Source organism: Pithys albifrons, chromosome 19 (assembly GCF_047495875.1).
Source record: "Pithys albifrons albifrons isolate INPA30051 chromosome 19, PitAlb_v1, whole genome shotgun sequence".
NCBI lineage: Eukaryota > Metazoa > Chordata > Aves > Passeriformes > Thamnophilidae > Pithys > Pithys albifrons.
Window position 1 is genome coordinate 9,683,817 of NC_092476.1, and position 17,526 is coordinate 9,701,342.

Below are 17,526 nucleotides of genomic sequence, written 5' to 3' on the forward strand. Positions count from 1 at the left end.
CATGGGTGTAGGAATGTGTAATGGAGCAACCTGTGTGTGGAAGCAGCAGGTTTTGGATTTGGAATTGCACAAAACACCAAGGGCAGAGGTGAGTAAACCTGGGGGCAGGAGAGGAGCCCGTGTCACCCGTGGAAGGGTTGCTGCCCACAGCTGTGATTCATGCACTGCCTGGAACTGTCCTCTTTAATTCCTTTCACAATTACCCATCTAGGCCAGCTGGCACAGCTCTGCCAGCACACAGAGGGAAACTGCAAAGCAACTCCTCCTGCCACTGCACTTCATCTCTGCTCGGTTGGGATCACCCTTCACGCCACAGAGAGCCCAGCAGTGCTCTCTATTTTATCTCACAGCAGAGAAATTCTTTGGAATTGTTTGCTGTTGACTCTGCAGCTGAAGTACAAAGGTTTTCCTTGCATCATTCCCAAATAAATCTGCTTTGCAAAGCCCTGGTCCTGGGAAGAATTGGGACTAGTGGCACCAGAACTGATGGGGGTTTGGGCGGCCCAAGCTCTGTGTTAACTCACTGAGCATCTTTTAGAGAAATTATAAACCTCTCAAGATCTTATTTACCTTATTTTCCTTTATTTCCCCTCAATTTGCCTGTTCTAATTAGTTTGCAAACTCCAGTTTGTAGTTTGGAATTATTTTATGAGATCACCAAGCCAGTGTGATTGGAAACAATTCACTCTTCCACATCTTGATGTAAAACTGATATGTGAAGACATCAGCATCATGTTATCACTTTTGACACACAAAATCAAGGCCCTTCATGGGGAAAATATTTGCCTCTTGTTTGGAGGAAAAGTCAAAAATAAAATAAAGAGGTTCCAGCAAAACCCGGTTCTGCCCTCAAAGAAAAAGTGCTCTGAAAGCAGCAAATTCTATACAAAAATTTAAAACTGCATACACACATTTGAGCTGTAAGTTACGTGATTGCTGGGTGAGTGCTGACTACGGCACTTCCATGGAGTCTGCAAAGCCCCCACTGGCTCCTTGGAGAACAGCAGGATAATCTGGTCCTGGAAAGGAGGGTCCCAGAGCTGATGGTGTTGTGGGAAGAGTTTCCTCAGCCAGATGCTCTCAGTTTGACTTTCAGGGGCTGCTGTGGTGGTTTTAGTCTCTGCATGCTACTCCTGGTGCTTGAACAGGGGCAGATCTCGCCAGGAATTTGTACAGGGAGCGATTTCAGAAAATACAGTGTGACAGAAAATCCTGCTCATCAAAGAGTGGGGACATCACTGAATCACAGAATAGTTTGGGTTGGAAGGGACCTCTAAATGCCATCAATTCCAACTCCCTGGGGTCACCTTCCACTATCCCAGGTTGCTCCAAGCCCTGTCCAGCCTGGCCCTGAAAACTTCCAGGCATGAGGCAGCCACAGTTTCTCTGGGCAACCTGTGCCAATGTTCTACCACTCTCATTGTAAAAGAATTTCTTCCCATTATCTATTCTAACGCTGTCCTCTGCCAGTTTAAAACCACTATCCCTTGTCCTTGCTAAGAAGCTTTTCCCCACCTCCCCTATAATTCCCCTTTAGGTACTGAAAGATCACATTAAGGTCTCCCCGCAGACCTTATATCCAAATATTTTCGGAATAAGGAGGAGGAAAAAATTGACTGGGATGCCACCAACACTTTGATGCCCCCGCGGGCGATTCCCAGCAGCCATGGAGGAATAGAGAACGGGAAATCCCAGCCTGGCACCGCATGTATAGCACACAGCCCTCTGCGGGGCTCGCCGCCCACGGGCAACCCCGGCACGGCGGTGGCGACTAAACCACCCCGACGGGACGATCCCCGCCGTCATCCTCGACCAATGAGCGCGTCCCCTGCCCCGCCTCGCTCCTCCCCATCTCATTATGCTCCAACCCGCACCTGCCATAGGCTGCGGGCGCTGCCCGTCCCCGCTCCCGTGTCCCGCCCCGTCGCTGCCTTGGCTGCGCTGCCGGCGGCGGGAGCGGCGCTGGGCGGGCGGCAGCGCCGGGTGCTCGGCGATGGGGCCGTGCTGAGGCTCCGCGCAGTGCCCATGAGGCGCCGGGCAGAGCCGAGCCGAGCCGGGCGGGCTCCAGCCATGCATCCCTGCGCGCCCGCGGGCACATGGGGCAGCGCTTGAACCGCTGCCTCGATGTCCCCGTCGCGTTGCCGCCGCTGAGGCGGAGGCTGCTGCTGCTCTTCATCATGCTCTTCCTCTGGCTCTACATGTTCTACTCGTGCGCCGGCTCCTGCGCCGGGCTGGTTGCTCGCGGCTCTCCCGCGCCGCCCCGCGCCGCCCCTCCGCTGCCCGCGCTGCCACCGGGCGAGCCGGGCGAGGAGAGCAGCCTGGAGGAGCAGCGGGCAGCGCCCGACGCCGCCAGCCCCATCTCCAGCTTCTTCAACGGCTCCGGCACGAAGCGGCTGCCGCAAGCCATCATCATCGGCGTGAAGAAAGGGGGGACGCGGGCGCTGCTGGAGTTCCTGCGGGTGCACCCCGACGTGCGCGCCGTCGGCGCCGAGCCCCACTTCTTCGACCGCAACTACGAGCGGGGACTCGCCTGGTACAGGTACGGGCCGGGCCGGGCCGGAGGGTCCCCCCTGTCCTGCCCTCCCCGCCCCGGTGCGGAGGTGCGGCCGCCGCGGGCTCCGGAGCAGGTTTGGGAGCGCCCGGAGCCAAGTCCGCTAAAGGCACCCCCCGAAAAAAATAACCCCTAAAAAATATAGTAAACCCAGCGCACAACTTGCGCTCCCCGTTAGCCCAGGAGGCAGCGGGGCGTCCGCTGGTTTGACGCGAGCGAAATCCTATTTAATCTTTATATAAAGGTTGACTATCAATTTGATGTTCTCAAACGCTCTTATTTCGCTGTGCTTCCAGGGCTTTTGCTGGAGCGCTTTGCTCGGGGTGTTGCTGAGGGATGAGTGGTGTGTCCTCGGGTCGGCACGGGCTGGCGGGCGGTGCACTCGGCAACGGCAGATTTGGGGTCTTTTGACCCATTTGGTTTGGGGGTTTTTTTGACCCGTTGGGATGGGGGTTGTCCCCTTTAGGTTTTTTTGGTTTTGTTTTCGGTTGGGGTTTTTTGGTTGGTTGTTTTGTTCTTTTTTTTTTTTTTTTACCCTTTTGGAGGGCATTGACGCGTTCAGGGATTTTTTGAGGCATTTGGACGGTTTCTGACCCGTCCCGGGAGCGCAGCGGCAGCCGCGACTGGCAGGCGGCAGCTCCGCGTTCCAGATAAAACTTCCTCGCTCTCTCCCCGCGCTCCGTCTCCGTTAACTTTTCTCCTACCCCGTAATCATCTCGGGAGCGGATGGATCGCCCGAGGTCGCGATCGCCGAAGGTCGCGATCGTCCGCCCGGCGCTGGGTGCGGTGGGTGACGGGCGCGTCGGGGACGGGCTGACCCCTTTGAACTGGGAGAAAATGATAAATTCCTGGCTTGCATCCTGCAAGGATGGATGTAATTCCAAGTGATTTAGCGAGGAGCAGCCCCGTGCGGGATGTCTGTGTGCGGGTGGGCGCGGTGGGCGCGGAGGAGAAGCGCGGTCGGACACGGCGAGCCGCGTTTCGGTGTCTTTTCATCCTTTTCCCATTGAAGTTACTTTATCAAGAATATTTTGAATATGTCTTTCTACTGAGTGTTTACAGGAATGCTCAAGGAGCAGAGATGGAAACTTTGAAGCTAGATGAGAGCTCTGAAGTTACAAAGTGTAACCTCTTTGTAGTCTTGAAACTCCCAGCCGGCAAGTCCGATTAGGTTTATGTCTCTTTTTTAATGTTGCCATCCCTCCGCAGTTAGTGAAATGAGTGCAGGATAAGATCTGGCGAGGAGGAAGTCATTTCTGGAAGCTGTTTCGTTTTAGGAAATTCTGTCAGTTTGGTGGAGGATACAGCACGTCGTCCCACAGCGACCCAGATGAAACCTTTATAAATTCAGCTGGGTTTGAAAAAGTATTAATCTCCCATTTTGAAGGAGAACTTGCATATAACAGAGCAAAAGACCTGTCAGGATTTATTAGCAAAATGGTATTGTACGTGTTGAACTCTGTTTTTAATTAGGCACCTAAATTAGACCATAAAATGGTTGATTAATCTTTTACAAGTAAGAGGTGGAAGGGGAGAAGGAGAGAGTAATGCTTATGATTACATTCATCTGTTATCCCAGATGCAGTGGACGAATGTCAATATTTAAAGGATACATGTTATTTTTAAATTTGGAGAACAAGTATCAAAGTTGTGATTAACTTCTTAAAGTTTTACCCGATCAGCTGCTGAATTTCAAGCAGTGCAGGCCCTTTCCCTGCAAACACACTGTAGTTTTTCAGTAGTGTTTATGCTGTTTTAGCAGAAACACAACAAATCCTGAGGTCTGAATGGTGATGCTCCCAGGCAGGCAGTGCGAGTGATGCTGAAACTCCTGAAATCAGTGGTGTGTGACTCAGCCCGAGGATGGGAGTGTGTCTGGCTGCCTGGGGAACAGGGACCCAGGTCAATTAGGGGGGACTAAATAATGCAAAATACATGTGGGAGGATGAAAACAACAGACAAGTTGTTTATATATTATGCATTATTTCTAACTTGGTTAGAATTAGGTGCAGAAGTTTGTTCCTGTAAATTTTGGCAGTAGGAATCAGATCCTGTAAAAGTAGTAACTCCAAACTCCCACCGACTTGGGTGAATCTTGCCTTCTCAGCACTCCTCAAGAACACGCTCACTTCTCCCAGCCCTAAGGAGCCTTTTATTTATTATCTTGGTGTCAATAAGGAGATGCGTTTGTTTTCTCTTGTTGATGGCCCCAAACCCATTGCGTTAAAGAAGCTCTAAAAGGTCGGGGTGTCACTCAGTGAGCTGGGCAAGCCTCGCCCCTGTTTTTCAGATGCTTCTGCACTAATCGAATAAACTTTGGAACTGGGGGGTTACTGTGTCCTCAGCACTCTGTGTGTTCAGTGTAAATCCAGCAGACTGGCTTTGAAATGAGGATGCAATTTTTGACCCCCATCTCATTAAAAGTGTATTTTAGTCAACTGAATAAATTTGGTCGTATCTCTCAGGAGTTTTTGTTTAAGTTGTTTGTGCCATCCAAGATGTGCTTTTGCAGATTTCCAAGATGTGCTTTTGCAGATTCCCAAGATGCAGAAAGCATCATGAATTTGCTTATTTAGCTTGAATAATTCTTATTTTGGGGGATATTTGCAATTAATCGTATTTGTGTTAAGTACTGATGTCTGCTTAAAGTTTTCATCCATAGAAGATAACTTTTGAATGAGAAAACACAAACTTTTTCCTTGCTCCTTTTTCTGTCAAGTGAAAGCAAATCCAGGGGTTTGTTTCCTTTGTGTGAAAAGGCAAAACAGCACCAAGTGGTGCTGACCACCATTCCTGAAAAGCAGAGGAAAAAGAGGGAAAAAATTAAATTATTTTTTTCGATAGTGAGGTAACTTTTGCACACACATTGTGGGGTTTCCCCCCGGTAACAAATACAGTGTGTGAACTGCCTTGAGTGAAATTATGTACCATGACAGAGGAGAAACGGGGTCCAGCCACTATTGCAAATGAATTTTAAGTAGTGCCTGAAATTTTGGGATAGTAGAGAAGTTCCCTCTTCAGAGCAGTCGGGAATTCTGATCTGTGTGTCCGACTGCCCGGCCGAGCAGCCCGTGGGGATGTTTGTTGTTCTCTTTGGAGTTTACTGTAGGACTTGATGGCAGAGAGAAAATGTTTCTTGCAAGCCTAAAAAATCAGTTGTTGAATTTCATTTAGTATTTTCTTTATTGGATTCAACAGTGATGCATTTTGAAATGGCCTTGGGACCTTAAAGCCTCTTGTCCTATAATTAATATAAGAAAAAAATCATGTTGTGTTACGTGGTTTGGGTTTTTCCTTTTTTTTTAATTATTTTCAGCTCAGTGGGCTGTAATACCCAGTCCCTCCTGCCTTGGGCTGGGCGTTCCCAGCCCTACTCACCATCACTGATTTATATTTCAAGTCTGTAGCTCTCTGCTGGGCACCCTGTGCCGTGGCTGTGCCGGCTGTAACCACGACAGCAGGGCTGCACCGAGCTCCTCTGCCTCTAGCAGGGCAGCAGGGACACTTCTTTTCCTTCTTCCTTCTTTAATTTATTTATTTTTTTCAATGGAAAATTCTTAAAGTGCTGGTGCTTTGTCTTCCTAAGTTGCCTTAGTTCATTCTCCTTACCGAGACTGGGTGGTTTGGGTCAGCAGGATCAGGCCCTGTGATCCGATCTTGGGCAATAAACTGCTTCAAACACGCATTTCTTAGAGTTCCAAATCATCTAAATGAGCACTGGGGACCTTAATGTGCAAAGTGCTGTTTCACAGCAATTCCTGAATCAGAAGAAACTGCCTTTTTTTTTTATTTTTCCCCCCTTTTTTCCCCCAAGGAGCCTGTGGGGGTGCGAGATGGTTCTTGCAACAGGCCAGGCTGGGAGCAAGGGAAGAATAAGGAAATGATGGTTAAAATTCGGGGTGAAGGCCTTGCTGCACCAAATCTTGAGCAGGGCAGGGTTTCACCCTTTGTGTTTGGTCATTCTCTATAATCTCAGCTTTAGGGAGGGTTTAATACCTGCTGCTTACTTGCCACAGTGCTCTGCAGCCTCCCCGGCGGGCACGGACCCGGAGCGCGGACGCAGCCGAGCCCTTGCAACACTCAATGTGTTGGTTTCCACTGGGTGGCACAAGGTTTGTGGGCCCCAGGAAGTTTGGGAACAGCCCCATTTCTCCCAACTGGACTTTGGGAGTAAATGACTGCACCTGAGCAGAGACTGGTTCCTCCAGAGCGTTCCTGTGAGCTGGGCTGGGCTGGAATAAGCGTGTCCTGAAGGACAGTTGTGTTTTCTGGGATGGTTTTGCCAAACAACTTTGCCTTTGAGATTTTGTTTTCTTGATGTAAAAAAAAGTTTGAAAATCAGCTATTGGCCTTGGACTGTGTTCTGCTTTAGCAAGTGGGGACTTTTAATGGTCCTCTCCAAACCTACACAGCATTCAGTGTCCCCTTGGCCGTTGCAGTGGCTCCCCACTATGCATCTTAACCACTGTGCAATGTTGGGAAGAAAATGGCCCCAAAAAAGAAGGGCTGGGCTGCTATAATCAGTCAGCAAGGCCCTTGTGTTTGCATGGGATCATTCCTCTAGATCTGAGGAGGGTTGAGTTGTTCAAACAGATGGCAAAGATTATTCGTGTTGCTGGGGTTTCAGTGCACTGCTCTGTTTCAAGCATGTTGCCCGATATGACGCACGTGACAAGTTCTTCCCAGCACGACGCTGGGGGGGGGACCACATTGTCTGCCCTGCTCGGGTTTCATGGCCTCACCTGTTGAGCTGCTGAACTTTTCAAAGTTGACCAAGGGTTGGGGGTGACGGATGCGGGTGGTGGATCTGCCTGGCTAATCGTGTTAGCCTGGCCTGCCGGGGAGCGCTGTGCGCCTTGGCATGAGAACGATGGGAATGAAAACCCACGGGCTCAGCTCTGGGCTTGGCATTTATTCTCTTTTTTTTTTTCTTTTCAAGTGGGCCATGGCAGATGTCTGTAACACACACCAAGCTTTGGATATCTCAAGGCGCTTCTAGTCAAGGCTTTGTTTTCCAAAGCATCCAGCGAGCCCTGGGTGCGGTGGTTATAAAAACCCTGCCCAAACCACCGTTCTTTGGGGCTGTATTTCCAATCTGCCTGATGATGGGATTGTCCTCCCTTCAGGCTTCTCTTGCTGAGCTGCTCTGGTCACTCAAGGCTGGATTTGGGGCTTCTAATCTATCTCAAGTAGGAAGAAGTGTTCATTTAGTGTTCATTCAGCATGAGATTCGTGTCTCCTGGTGGTGTGACCGTGGGTGATCAGTGGGTTCAAGGGATAATGAATGGGTCAGGCCATGTGGGATGGGCAACATATGGGCTCAAAGAGCAACAAATAGCAGGGCAAGTTGTTTCAGTGGTGTAATTAGGGGGTCAGGGGCTATCTGCTGCTACCTGTTGTCACCATGTGGTGTGTGAGGAGGGGCTGGAGGAGAGGCTTCTTCCTTAGTTTGTGTGAAATGACTAAGTGCTGTGCTGGGTCCTGACTTGCTGCTGATGACTGTACCGGGGCTTGCCCACGCCATCGCAATTCCAGGGCTTTCAGCAGCTCCCTGTGTGTTTCATGAGCTCACAAGAAACACCTTGTGCTATTTAAAGCTGCTCAGCCCCGCAGCACCCAGAAGGCAAGAAAGTAAATGGACCTTTTCTTGGCTTTCTTCATGGAAACAAGAGGTCCTGTGATGAAATATATTGGTTATCAGCCGGCTCAAAGGGAAGGGAGGGTTAACTCGGGACAGGGGTTTACTGGTGGCATAACTTTGCCAGCAGGGAGTTGTTCCCAGTCTAGAGGTGGCTGCAAGGCCAGAGACAAGTTGAGAAGGGCACTGCATCATGGTGGGGGTCAGACAAGAAGTGGAAGTCTGTCTTGAGATATCTGAAGGGAAGTTCTGGCCAGGTGGGGGTTGGTCTCTTCTCCCAGACACTCAGCAATAGGACAAGGGGGCATGATGGGCTCAAGCTCTGCCAGGGGAAACTGAAGTTGGAGAGCAGAAAAAACTCTTTCCAGAGAGAGTGCTCAGGCATTGGAATGGGCTGCCCAGAGAGGGGGTGGATGCCCCATCCCTGGAGGTTTTTCAGCTGAGCTTGGCCGTGGCACTGAGTGCCATGATCTGGTAAAGGGACTGGAGTTGGCCCAAGGGTTGGACTTGATGATCTCGGAGGTCTTTTCCAACCCAATCCATTCTGTGATTCTGTGATCTCTCCACCTGGGAATGGTGGGGACTGCTCAGCTGTGGTGTGCAGTGGAACTTAGTTCATTCATAAAGGTGGTAGAAAGGAGACAATCTCTCCTGGTGCCACCTTTAAAGACCAAAGAGGAAAGTGGACTCGGTGATTTAGCACCTGGTGCCCTCATACTGGGAGGTGAGGAGGGACCTGTGGGAGCTGTGACCCACCTTGCTTGGCTGCCCAAACTCTGGCCACAGGAGTCATTCGGAGAGGACCAGAAACTTGGGAGTTTGAGGTTTGAGATGATGTTTGTGATAATGTTAGAGGAAAATAGGTATAGAAGTGCTGCTGGCAGAAGTTCTCACATTGATTTCTAGCAAATGAATAATTCCACTTTTTTAATTTTTCTGTCAAAATGTGAGTATGGCAGTGCCCTGCCACGTGGAGGCCAGGAGAACTTTATTTAGGGAAAAATAATGCCATGTTCTGCTAAATGCTTGATGTCTGTGTTAACCTCCTTGGAAACGCCCTGGAACTACCCTGCTCCAGCAGCAGTTCAGTTTTCTCCTCTCTCTAGAGAAAAGGGAGGGAGGCAGGAAGAACATCTCTACAGAGGGTTGTTGTGACTTAGCTCTGGCATCAAGGGAGTCATGGCTCTATTTGGCAGCAGGTCTGACCCACAATTTAATTTGCAGCCAGTCTGGGGTGCAGGGCCATGTGTGGCTGACCCTTCCCTCCATGTGGCTTGTACAGAGTCACCCACAGAGCCCAGCTTTGCTAAACTGTGCTGGGGGGTGATCCTCCTTTATCCCTCTGCCTGTCAGTCTTGTGCTGCTAAAATTCCTTAGGCCAGAGCTGTCATCTGGCCAGTCCTCTCTGCTGGTAGTGCTGGGGGTTTCTGTGAATCCACCAAAGTGGCTGGTTTATAATAAAAATGAGCAGTTGTAACTTCTCCCTGGAACTGGCACAGCCTTTCCCCTCCGGTGTGTGTTCCTGGCAGCACAACAGGCAGCTCTTCCAGAACAGAGTGAGAATTGTGCACAGGCTTTCATTTTATATGCTGATGTATAACATTATAGGTGGATGTATATATTTTATAGACCCTTCCTGAAAGTGAACACAAGGCCAAATTCTGCACTGCCACAAACATGCTCTGACAGTACTGAGTATGGCTGGAGTTAGAACCCCAATTTCCTTTAGAAAATACACTTTTCACATGGGAAGTTGATCTGATGAGATGAGTCTTCAGTGACCTGTCATGGCCAAGACTGAACCAGGTCCCCAGATGTGGCTGTGTTTAATGCAGTCCAAAACTCTGCCTGGGGGAGGGCTCCAGGATCAGCCTCTTGATGTGTATCCGTGTGACTGTGGGTACAGAAAGTGTTCCCACAGAGGCCAAAACCCATTACAATTATCAGCTTCGGTAAAGCAGCTTTATATTGAAGCCCTGAGTTCACAGCCTCTCTTGAGTATGGAACACAAACTTGCCTTAAAATGTGAAAGTCTATGAAGTGCAGCGAGTGGCACAGGGAGGTGTAGGAAATCTTTATAATTATGTTGATTTGGTAAAAGAGCACTGAAACGTGAGGAAAGCTTTGCTCTGGGGTTAAATGGCGTTAATATTTTTGATCTGGAGCAGGGCCTGGGGGCTGCAGCGGTGGCCGAGCTCGGCGATGGGGGACTCGGAGATCCTCCCGTCACTAGGGGGAGGACGAAACCCTGGCGTCTTACAAAGTGCTCTGCTGCTTCATTCAGCTATTAAATATTTGTTTAAGAACTGGCAAGGCCTGCAGCTTTGGCACGCCTTCGGTTTGTTTTTCTAAAGGTGTATTAGGTTTGGAAGGAAAGCAGGGGGTGTTGGAGTAAACAGGAGGTGTGTCCCAGCCCTTGGTCGCGGAGTGGCTGTGCACGGTCCTCAGCTGGGCTGGACGCGTGGCCGGGAGTGCTGGCACTGAACCTGAATGGCAGAGGGACCCCGCGACTCTGCTCTGCGTGTTGGAGAGAACGTGCTGCCTGATGGAGGTGCTGAGCCTCTGCTCTGACCCCCCCGCACGCACCTCCGGGGACACATTCAGTGAATTGTGCCGGGTCCAAGCTGGTCCCCCGAGTGCCGGGGCTGTCCCATCTTCCGCGAGGGGGTTGGGATGGGGGAAGCTCACGAAGGTCTCACCTGGGGCCAGCGGGGTGTCTGTGAGCATCCCCGGGCACCTGCCCCGGCTTCACCATGGCTGGACCGATCCAAGTGAGCAGCAAAGAGGCAGCCTGGGCATTGCCCCTTCTCCAGGGGTGTCTGTGAACATCCCCGGGCACCTGCCCCGGCTTCACCATGGCTGGACCGATCCAAGTGAGCAGCAAAGAGGCAGCCCGGGCACTGCCCCTTCTCCAGGGGTGTCTGTGAACATCCCCGGGCACCTGCCCCGGCTTCACCATGGCTGGACCCATCCAAGTGAGCAGCAAAGAGGCAGCCCGGGCACTGCCCCTTCTCCAGGGGTGTCTGTGAGCATTCCTGGGCACCTGCCCCGACTTCACCATGGCTGGACCAATCCAAGTGAGCAGCAAAGATCCAGGCAGCCCGGACATTGCCGCTTCTCCAGGACACGCTTAGCAAAGCCCATCTCCTTCCTTTTTCCCAGCGCAGTGCACTTGTTGCAACTTAAGACAAAGCTTGTAACTTCTTTTTATTGTTTTTTTTCTTTTAATTTCCCTCTGGAGCTGGTCTGGTAGCTGATGAGCCTTGGGCTGTCTGCATGGCATTTGGAAAAGCAGAGGGAATAGCTAATAGGGGGGTGTTGAGGCAGGGAAGGAAGATACCAGCCTTGCCAAAGCAGAAGTGGAATAGCCGGTTAGGGTTTCAACGCGGGTTTGCTGCAAGCCGAGAGGAGCCGGGAGCTGCTGTCTGCTCCTAAGGCTGGTAATTACAGGCTGGCGCTGCCCGGCCAGCCGGACGGACGCGCGGGAGGAGCCGCGGGCCCCGCGCGGTGTCTCGGCACGCACCGGCGCCTTGGCCGCCTGCCCTGCCCGCACCGCCGCTCCCCGCGCACGGGCCCAAGGTCGCACTGCTAAATGCGGCGAAATAATTAATTCAGCTATATATAAACACAAAGCTCACGTGGTCCTAAAGCAGATTAAGAGCCCCCAGAGTTCCCTCCTCTCCGCCTTCCTCCCCGCATCTTCCTCTTCCCCCGCGGGTGAGCCCTGCAGTTGTCGCGGGCTCGGCCGGCCCAGCAGGGCTCGCCAGGTGGGTAAAGCAGCTGCACAGCTGGGGCTGAGCCCAAAAATGATGGGGGCAGAGTAAAGCCTGCCCGGTGGATTCCCAGCTCACCCAGTTCCCCCATCGAACTCACTCCTTTTGCTGGTGCGGGAGGGCAGGACACGTACCAAGTCTGTGCCCGCCTGGCGCGGATCGCTCGCTCTGTGCTGGTGCCTGATGCTGGGAATAGCCCGGCGCTGGGAAGAGCTGCTGGGATTTGCCTTCAGCAACAGGCATTCCAAAACTCCTCTTGCTTTCAACCTCACTTAGCAAGAGCTGAGATGGGCTGGTTGTTCCCCTCCACGGTGGAGGGGATACTGCAGGGAAGGGTTCAAAACTTCCTCAAAAAGCACATTTGTGGCGGGTTTTGCAGCATGGAGGTGGAAGAATAAGCTGGGCTGGGTTACTGGAAGAGGTACAGCTACTTGAAGTTTGTAATGAGGCTTGAAACTAAACCAAAACCATTGCTTGCCTTGTGACTCCTGGGGAGCTGAGATCTGTACAGGATCTAAAATTATGCTTTTTTGTGGTTTTTTTTGTCTCTTCTATTGTCTAAAACTGAAACTGGTCAAAACTCACTCCAAAACCCAAAAGTGAAAATATAGGGATAACATTTGTTTAAACTCTGGGTTAATTTCAGTGTAGCTGCAGAAACACCTTGAAGAAAATTACAAATCACATTTCTTAATGAGGAATAGGTGATAATGTGCTGATGAGGCAGTTGGAGAAGAGCAGAGCAGCTTCCAGCACTTCCAGATCAGCCCAGGTTTTGTAGTAGGGGCACGTGCATGCCATGAACCCATCAGCAAAGTCTGATCCTTGGCTTTGCACAGGGAAATCCTTGGAAAACAGAACAGATCCCACGTCTGGCCCTGGGAGCAGTGGGGGAACGAGCGTGAGCACTGCCCACACTTTATCCAGGGTCCTTCCTGCTGCTTCCCAGAGCTTTTCCTTATGCACATCCAGCTGACACAGAGCCATCACTGGGGCTGGGGACTGGGGGGAGGAGGTGCCCAGGGCGATGGGCTCCATAGGAGAGGTTGTGTTTCAGGTTGTCCATCTCCAGCTCCACTGACCCTCCAAGGCAGAGCTGGCTGGTCTCACTGCCCAAACCCCAGGCTGGATCTATGTCCAGGGGTTGGAGGCAGAGAGAAATGACATTGTGAGGCCTCACAATGGAGTCCCCACTCGGTTCAGCCCGGGTCAGAGGGGGCTGGGCTGTCTCTTTAGGAGCCCAAGGGTGTAGAGATCAAAGGTGCGGGTGAGTCAATTACAATTCACATTTGGTTCATCCACAGGTTTGGGTATTTGAAAGGCTTCAGTGGTCAGCCATTTTATATCTCTTATGCCCATTGATTTGTTAATCTGACACTTGGTTTCATCTGAATAACAATAGCTGTCATTCAGAGTCCTCAGTGTTCAGGGAAAAGTCATTTCACTTGGGTTGTGCTCCAAACCCTTGGAAGATCAGCCCACTCTGCTCTTTATGTAGAAGGGCTTGAAGAATTTGGGGATAATTCAGCCCCATGGCAGGCTCTGGAATGAAATCAGCTCTTGATGGAAGCAAGTTAAGGTGCTGAGGGTTGCTGATGGATTTTGACCTGCGTAGTTTTGCTCCATAAGGTCCTTCATGGTTGTCACCATAGCCAGGGACCTGCCATCACAGCACGTGGGGTGTGAGGAGGTGGGCAGAGTCACACACAAAGACAACCCAAGCAGTCAGAAGTGGGAAGAAGGAATGGAGAGCCCTCTTAAATGCTGGCTGAGTGCTCTGGACGAGATCAAATCATTGGTATGGTGAAGTGAAGTCTCTAATTATGTGAATACCTTTTTAATGAGAAGCAGTGCTTTGCATCTGTTGTACTTGAGCAGAGCATCTCCACCAGCTGAGCCTGCTCCTTAAAGAGCTCTTGACTGTATTTCGTGTACTGTTTTTGACCACGTCACGATCCCACGTAATGACTGGGGCAGGAGGAGCAGCCTGCAGACAGACCTGCTCCTTCATGTTTCCCTAATTGGTGCCTGTCTCCCTCCTTTGCTGGGAATTTCTCTCCTTCCCAAGGCTGGTTTGGTTCCTTCTGCTCTGCCCTGAGTCCTGCAGCATCACCTTGAGATGTGGTAGCACCACAAACCTTGATTGCCTCAATGGACAAAGTTGTGGGGGTTTTTTTTGTCGAGGAACTTAATTTTATTTTCTGTCTTTAACGTTTGGTGTGGGATGTAAGAAGAATAGAGAGAGAGTCAGGAGGTTCATCCTGGCCTGACTAGAGATGTGCTGGGTAAAAAAATCCCTTTCTGGACAAATGTCTCACTGCCCTGATCTGCTTTCCAGGGAGAGATCTTAATTTCCAGCACCACTCCTTTATGAGTGCAAATCACAAATCCATTAACAAATGAGTTGAGGTGACAATCCCATTTGTGTTAAAATGCATTTAGGGATCAGTACTGAGAGGATCACCGGTGTATTAATTTGCCAGGCCTTTTGTTCCAGTGGGTGGCAAATATAGCTCATCCCAAGGGGGGTCATGCTGACCTGGCCAGTGTCCCCATTACTGATGGTTCAGGTCCTTCTGGGAAGGAAGTGGGAGACTTTAAGGAGTTAATTGGGTGTCTCAGCTGGGAATAAAGTCCTAAACCAATTTTAAAGTCTTGACCCACTTGCTGGGATGCTGAGGGTAATGAGTGTCTGGTGAGTACGGGACGTGCTTGGTTCATTGGGCACCTTCCCATGTAGCTGGTCCTGGGTTTGTTCTTCACAGGCCACCAGGAAGGTGACCCACCCTCTGGCAGTCAGAGGGGGCATCCCCTTCCCTCTGCAGCAGCTGAGGAGGAACCTCAGTGCTTCATGGTTTTGTGGCTGGTTTGGGTGTTGCCAAAGAGGCAGGTGGAATTGTGCAGCTGAGGTTTGGCAGCACTTGGCCTGTGTTAGGAACATGAATGCATGATTAGAAAGGGCAGAAAAATTCATAACTTTTTCCATAGTGAAAATGGAAAGCTGGATACCTTCTGAGCTGATGTTTCAAAGGTCTCTGCTGTTCAGGTGGTGCTGGATGTTCAGAGGATCTGTTTGGGTGCAAAAGGTGGATTCCTGGAGATCCTACACAGCTTTTTCTTGAGAACTTGTAGAGGTAAATGTGCCTCAAGGTTTGTTTCAAGCCTGCCCTGGCCCTGACACCCTGTGAGCTCCCTTCCCACATGCTGTGGAGGAGCCACTGGGCTCTGGTTCAGACTTCACATGGAAGATGTTCCAGGGGCTCTCAGTGCCCAGAGGAAAGTGCTGCTGGGTGAATAAAACAGTGTCCCTGTCCCCCTCCTGCTTTGTTATGTCTATGGTGAGGAAGAGGAGCAGGAGCTCAGCTGTCACCAGTCCCTTGTGGTGCTCTTAACCCAGCAGAGTTCTCCCTTTGGCACATCTTACTCTGAGGGCAGGTGAATCACCGGGGATGTTCCTCTTGCATCAATTATGATCCAAGGGGGCCAAGCTGGGGTGTCAGGGCAGAAAGGGGCTCTGGAGTTTATCAGGTTTTCAACTCTAATCATGGCTGTAAAGCCCCAGAGCAGGAAGGCTGGGCTTGATTAGGAGAAATATGTGTCAAGGTGGCAAACAAAGTCCTCCCTGTGCAAATGCTGGGCCACTCGTGCTGGTGTTTAACAAAGGGCAGCATTATCAGCACAACTCGTTACCTGCCCGTGCAGGTACAGGATTAGGGCATTTGTTTCTGTGTGGGGAAAACACAAAAGACCTCTCAGCAGGGCTGTGATTTATGAATGTGGCATTAGGGGAACGTGGTCCTGCCTGTGTCTTGCTGGGTGGGTTTTGTTTGGTGGCTGTTGACTTGTGCATCGTTTGCTTTGGGGTTGGCTCTTTGCTTTGTGGGTTGGGTTGGGGTTTTTTTCCCGACCTGCCAGCAGAATTGGAGCAGGTGAAATGCAGTGGCTTGGCAGTGCCTCAGGGGAGAGGGAGAGCCTGGGAAGAGTCACTGAAGTTCATCTCCTTGTAGTGCTGTCCTGGGTAGAAATTTGTGAGGTGTTCCTGAGTGTTCAGCTGTGGTGGACCAGGGTTGGCCACCCACATCCAGCTGCTTTTAGTGGATGGAGAGAGGCTGCTGCCATGGTCACTGCATGGTTACTTAACCAGAAAGTTAATTTATGAGTATGTGCCAATAAAGTCTTTATCCATATATTGATGTATGGACCCCCACCCTAGGATGGATCCAACCAGGGGTTGCTTCTCTTGAACTGACCCCTTTTCTGGGAAACTTCCTTCTTGCAGCATGGCTACAGAAACACTGTGACAGTGCATAGCTGCCATGCAGGTGACTTGTGGTGCATGAAGAGACCATCTCCTCTGTGCTGGTTACACCAGTTGTGCCCTTTGGGTCCAAATTGAGGTTTACTCTGCTTGCTGGGCTCCCCACCACTGGCATAATGGGTTGCTACTGTAGAGATGAGGCTGGTGGGATAACCCTCCCATGGGCTACCTGGATTAGGAACATCTCCTGGTGTCCTAACCAAGGGCACGAGCCCTGGGAGCCCCAGTGTGACTGATTGTGAGCCAGGAGGATGCTCTGCTCCCTGTGCAGGGATGAGTGATTTGGCTCTTGGATGAGTTGTGGTGCTACTTGGTTTGGGCATCTAATTCTTGAGCCACCTGGTGCTTTGGGGACAACAGCAGAAAGCCAGCAGGTTGTACCTTGTCTGAAGATCCAGCTCTGTGCACCTCAGCTTCTGCCTCCCCCAAATCCCAGATCCCCACATCCATAGGGTTTAACCCAATGGAGATGGCTCCCTTTGCTGTGAGGAAGCACTTTCCCAAGGCCTATGAGGAGAGGTGTCTTAAAGACCCACGAGGGGCAGTGCCTGGAGGGGTTTAACAGCTTTGAGAGGATTAGTGCCCTTGCTACAATTAAGAGAGCAAATTGGTGGGTGTGGGAGCTCTGGGGCTTCGGACTTCCTGCTGGGATGGCTGAACACACCCCTGGTACTGGCTGGTACTCCTGCCAGTACCAGATGGTTGTGCCTGAGCCTTGGTGGCCTGGAAGGGGCGAGAGGGAAGAGGCTGCAGTGCCAGGAGTGGGCACCACTTGGATGTGGCTCAGCAGCCACTGCATGGCAAGAGAGCTGACAGCAAGTAGTGGCCTTTGGTTGGGAGCTCTGGGAAAAGCCCAGTCGTTCTCCTGGTGGAGTTGAAGCCAAACCCCTGAGATCATTGTCCCTGGAGTTGGCTGAAGCCAATTGACAGCTGTGTTAGTCTCACATCTCACAGTCCTGTCACCTGGGTGCCATGGATGTGTTTTGGATATCCCACCACCTATTTCTTCATCTGCTTTTAAGCCTCTTTCAAGCCAGGCTGCCTTTGCTCAGGCCTACTCTGAGCTAGGGACAGCCTTGCAAGAGCCTCTTTTTGGGTTTTACCCTTTCTATTTATTTGCACAGTTAAACCAGTAACTCCAGACCCCGACACTCTGGCTTGGCTGGGTTTTTTTTTCTGTACAAGGACATTCTGTGCTTGCAGGTGCTGAGCCAGCCCAAGCTCATCAGATGCTGATTCCAGCTTC

The 17,526-nt window shown here is 51.0% G+C and overlaps 1 protein-coding gene across 1 annotated transcript in view; it reads left to right on the forward strand.

Annotated features, from left to right (window-relative positions):
- Positions 1 to 1,904: 1,904 nt before the first annotated feature.
- The window catches only part of HS3ST3B1 (heparan sulfate-glucosamine 3-sulfotransferase 3B1), a 31,503-nt gene continuing 15,881 nt past the window's right edge, over positions 1,905 to 17,526 (forward strand). The window contains exon 1 of the mRNA XM_071573695.1: positions 1,905 to 2,539. Within this exon, the coding sequence (XP_071429796.1) occupies positions 2,097 to 2,539 (443 nt within the window). The 5' untranslated portion in view covers positions 1,905 to 2,096. The remainder of the gene's footprint in view (positions 2,540 to 17,526) is intronic.